The 4,909-nt window shown below is 37.5% G+C and overlaps 1 protein-coding gene across 2 annotated transcripts in view; it reads right to left on the minus strand.

Moving 5' to 3' along the window:
- IFI44 (interferon-induced protein 44) overlaps window positions 1-4,909 on the minus strand; it is a 20,233-nt gene extending 15,324 nt beyond the window's left edge. For both annotated transcript variants that reach the window (XM_010857571.1, XM_010857570.1), the window contains exons 1-5: window positions 4,781-4,909; window positions 4,090-4,541; window positions 1,537-1,573; window positions 427-622; window positions 116-262 (exon numbers count right to left, since the gene is read on the minus strand). In XM_010857571.1, the coding sequence (XP_010855873.1) occupies window positions 116-262; window positions 427-622; window positions 1,537-1,573; window positions 4,090-4,531 (822 nt within the window). In that variant the 5' untranslated portion in view covers window positions 4,532-4,541; window positions 4,781-4,909. The remainder of the gene's footprint in view (window positions 1-115; window positions 263-426; window positions 623-1,536; window positions 1,574-4,089; window positions 4,542-4,780) is intronic.

The following is a 4,909-nucleotide window of genomic DNA, read 5'->3' on the forward strand; positions in this document are numbered from 1 at the left end:
AGTATAGTTTAATACAGTAAGTCCCAATGCACTAGAGTCTGATATTGTCAACTGTGGGCAAAAATAAACATTTTAAGTATCAATTATACATTCTCAATAATTAGCTAAATCATACCTGGTATTTGTCAGGAAAATGGCCTTCTAAGATATAGGGTATGTCATCCATGTCCAGGCCTTCTTTCTCACTCAGCCCCATTGTGTCACACAGAATAAACGGCAGAGTGTTGTTATCCTTCCCATCCTTAATGAAATATGTTCTGTACTGCAAAGGGAAAAAAGCAGCTTTAAGAGCGCATTAAAAAAAAAAAAAAACCACTGTAAATTGAAATGAATGCTATGTGTAATGAAATTGATCAGCAAAAGACATTTCAAATCTAGTTAACTTGAACAAAAAAGCAAAGGCTGAGTGATCTAGCATGGACTCACCTTTTCAGATGTCCCAGTTGGATCAGAACCCACCAAAGCCTGGTTCGTTACATGGCCTCGGAAAATAGACCTCACTGAGTTGAAAAAGCTAGATTTGCCAGCTCCAACTGGACCCAGAAGCAGAATGCGAACTTTGTGAACCAGGCCTCCATATGGTATGTAATTTCTGATAGCACACAATAAGCTCTCCTTGAGCCTGTTTAGATAAGACAAGTTTAACAGTTGACTAAGACTCTACCATAAATTTTCCTAGAATTCAGTCTCTTTTCTTCTTATACGTTATTATTTATTTCTAACTAGCAACTTGTATAAGAAGACGTGAAACTATCTTATCTCAAATCCTACAAGTAAAAATAACAGTTTTAACTAAAACCAATCAAACATAAAGACTTTTGGACTTAAGTATATATAAATCTTGGAATAAACATCAATTATGCTAAACAAGAAGATAAATTATCAATAATAGACTTCAAAAACCACAACACAATATGTGACTTTTGAAGTTTATAGAAGTAGATGGTTTCTAACATGTTCTTGAAGTTCATCATAAGTATTCCCACCCTGCCAACCACCTCTGCCCTGAAATAGTTAAAACTGTAGCTCTAAGAATTCTAGCAAAAATATAGACATTCAGGCAAATAATAATTTCCCTTTAAGTATATAAAAACATTAGAAATGCCTTTCATCCACTCAGTGATCTTTTTGCTTTAACATTGAAATTATGAAATATTTTATGATTATAGATACAGTTTGTTCTTCATGACACACAAATTATATGCTATAATTTACACTACCAATTTTATTGACAGACTGTATAGTAGAATAGGGTTTTCCAGGTGGTGCTAGTGGTAAAGAACCCACCTGCCAATGCAAGAGATATAAGAGACACAGGTTCAACCCCTGAATCAGGAAGATCCTCTGGAGGAGGGCATGGCCAATTCACTCCAGTATTCTTGCCTGGAGAATCCCACGGACAGAGGAGGCTGGTGGGCTACAGTCCATAGGGTCGCAAAGAGTTGGACATTACTAAAGAGACTTACAGGAGGAAAGGATAGCAGAATAAGTCTCAGATAATGAACAGAATAATAGAAAGTTAAAACATTGACTTACTCAGTAAGTCCACTCATCTTCCTTTCGTCCAATAAATCTAGAGAAATAATCAAAGAATAATGAATATTACAGGTTGTTGAATAATTGAAACTGAATGAATGTCAATGAAGTCACTAGAAAAAAATACAAAAATTGCCTTTCTGTGGGAACAGTACAGTACGGTGAAAAGCAAGTAGAAAACTACAGGAAATCTCCTTAATGTATTTCATTTGAAGAGTCCAGAGCTGGACTCTGGACTCTGGAGTTCAGAGCTGGTGGGCACTGCAATATCTTTTCTCACCAAATTATTTAGCAATAGTGTGTGACCCACTCCAACACAAGAGGTACGAGCTGGGGCCTCTCTGATCAGAAGCAAGGCCTGGAGGCATAGACAGGCCAGGGAAAGATTCGAAATACTCTAAAATATCTTCTCCTCCATAAATCCAGTAGATCTGAAGGGGATAATGTACAAAGACACACAAATAAAAAAACCACAGGCACAGGATTTTCTCTAAAACCTACTGTTAACTGTTGGGCCGCTTAGAAATTCCAATCCGATTGATTTTCTTCTTGGTGCAAAAAGGAATGTAGTACTTGTGCATAAACAATGAGAGCACAGTAAAGGATTCAAGGGCAGACTTAGGTCTTCACTGAACCAGTGAGACTCAGGCTCAGTATTCTTTTGTTTCTAGGAAAGGGTTACTCTTTTTTGGTGGATTTAAAACTGAAAGGATTAGGTGTAGTGATGCTGGTAACTCTAAATAACAAAAGAATAATACTGTGTGGAACATTTATGCTGCTGCTGCTGCTGCTAAGTCGCTTCAGTCGTGTCCGACTCTGTGCGACCCCAGAGACGGCAGCCCACCAGGCTCCCCCGTCCCTGGGATTCTCCAGGCAAGAACACTGGAGTGGGTTGCTATTTCCCTCTCCAATGCATGAAAGTGAAAAGTGAAAGTGAAGTTGCTTAGTCGTGTCTGACCCTCAGCGATCCCATGGACTGCAGCCTTCTAGGCTCCTCCGTCCATGGGATTTTCCAGGCAAGAGTACTGGAGTGGGGTGCCATTGCCTTCTCCGGCCAGAATGGCTACAAATTGCAAAATCAGTAATAAAAGATTTGGGGAAAGTTTTAGAGAGACAGAAAGTCTCATACACTGCTTGTGGCAATGAAAATGGGTATGACAATGTTGGAAAACTTTATCAGTATCTACTGAAACTGAATATACACATACCTGATGACCCAGCAATTTCATACTTATATTCTTCAAAAAAAATTATATATATACATGAACCAAAAGACATACAAGAATATTTATAGCAATATTATTTGTACTAGCCCCAAACTGGAAAACCCAAATGGTCACCAAAAGTGACTTGATCTTTTTTATGGTGTGATGGAATCATTACAATGAATATTATAGGAAAATAAAAAGGAGAAAATTACTACTATATATAATACTATGGATGGATCATTAGGGAGGTAGAAGTTAAAACAACTGACCTAGGATACATTCACTCTCTTTACCAGGGAAAGAAAAAAAGTAACTAGGTCTAATTTTCTTATAAATATGCTGGTAGTCTTGTCTCCTGGGAAATAAACTAGTAATATTTGCTACAAGGATGGTATTTTTCTCTTGAATATCTTTAACAGTATATTCCTGGCTAAGAATTATGTACTAAGTTACTTCAGTCAAGTTAAATTCTTTGTGACCCCCATGGACTGTAGCCTGCCAGGCTTCTCTATCCATGGGAATACTGGAGTGGGTTGCCATTTCCTTTTCCAGAGGATCTTCCTGACCTAGGGATCCAACCCAAGTCTCCTTCATCCCCTGTATTAACAGGCAGATACTTTATCACTGATCCACCTGGAAGCCATTTCTATATTACAAATTGATATATTGACATATAACTAGCTAAAGGCTAAAAGGCAGCATAGTATTATTCTAGAGTCCGGGGCAGTATCTGACACATAAACAGGCATTTCTACAACGCTTTTGTGGGTAGCACAGACAACTGAAGCTTTTGGAAGGTATCTATCCAAATGCAAAGGTATCTATCCAAATGCACATAATTCTGAAACAGCAACTCCACTATCAGGACATTACCATAAAGAAGTATTTTTGTGTACTTATATGCATACAGGTAATACAGGAGCATTGGTTGTAACAGCAAATACAAGAAACAATTTATGTCTTTAGTAAAACAATGGGCAAACTAACTTTGTTCTTTTGATATGATGGATATAATACGAAATTGCAGCAGAAAGCATTGACTACCAACCAAGAGAAGTTCAAGCTCTGGTTTCTTTCTAACAGTCTCACAGTCTTCAAGTTTGCTTTCTGTTCTCTCTCTCTCTCACTTCCTTCCACATTATCTCCTCCTCCCTACCCCTTCCCCACACTCCAGAGAACTCTGCATATGCAATTTCTGACCATGTTTGTGTTGTAGAAAACAATTTGGGCCAGTTTTCAGCCTGGGCTTCCTGAAGATAAGAACAAATATAAAAAATTATTGGTCCTTACAGGAATGGGTCAGCTAGAATCCTCCATATGTGAAGGGTTATCTGGTTAAACCTACCTTCACATCGAAAAACTTCACAGTCTTGGAAGGAAATATAAATTTGAGATAGTCCAAGTTTTTCCATTGCATTTTTATTAAAATACATTGTTTTTTCCTTTAGATGTATACTGACTTCAAGATTTCCATCAACGTTTTTATCAAACAACATAGGTAGTTTAAATGGTCCTACTTTGCATTCTGTAATTGTAGTCTCTTGAAAGACAAAAACAGTGACTAAATAGTTTCCTTCCCCATAGTCCTTTTGCATATATGCCCCAACAGTCAGATCTTCACTGTAAATCACTGTTAGAGTAGGTCCTTGTTTAGAGCATATCTGAAGCAACCTATCAGTAGAAAATCCATGGACACTGGCCTTATAGAGAAGGCTAAACTGCTTTTCTCCAAAGTAATTTTGCAGCTTTTTTTCTTGCATCCATGTCAAACGAGTTGCCACTTCCATACTTCTCAATCTGGTGGAAAATCAAATACATTTTCCATTAAATATTGAAATTTTTGCACTGCCAAAAACATTTGCATTAATGCTTCTTAATTTACTTTGCATTACAAATGAAATATGTAAACAGAGGGTGAATAAATAGCAAGAAAAGTCATTAGCTAGTTTTTTATTCTAAATGATTTCTTTTTTAATTAAAAAAAAAAAAAAAGACTACCGTTTGCAAGAGGCTAGAAAAAGTGGAAGGCCATTTACCTGTGTGGAGTATCTCTTCAAGGGCTGAAGCTGAGGGTAGCTGCTCTGTCTGACAGCTAGGCAGGCACAAAGTGAGAGCAAAAACTTTCCCAGCAACCTTGAGGCTTTGGAGAAGCAGAGAACAGGAAA

The sequence above is a fragment of the Bison bison genome, unplaced genomic scaffold, assembly GCF_000754665.1.
Source record: "Bison bison bison isolate TAMUID 2011002044 unplaced genomic scaffold, Bison_UMD1.0 scf7180017864382, whole genome shotgun sequence".
NCBI lineage: Eukaryota > Metazoa > Chordata > Mammalia > Artiodactyla > Bovidae > Bison > Bison bison.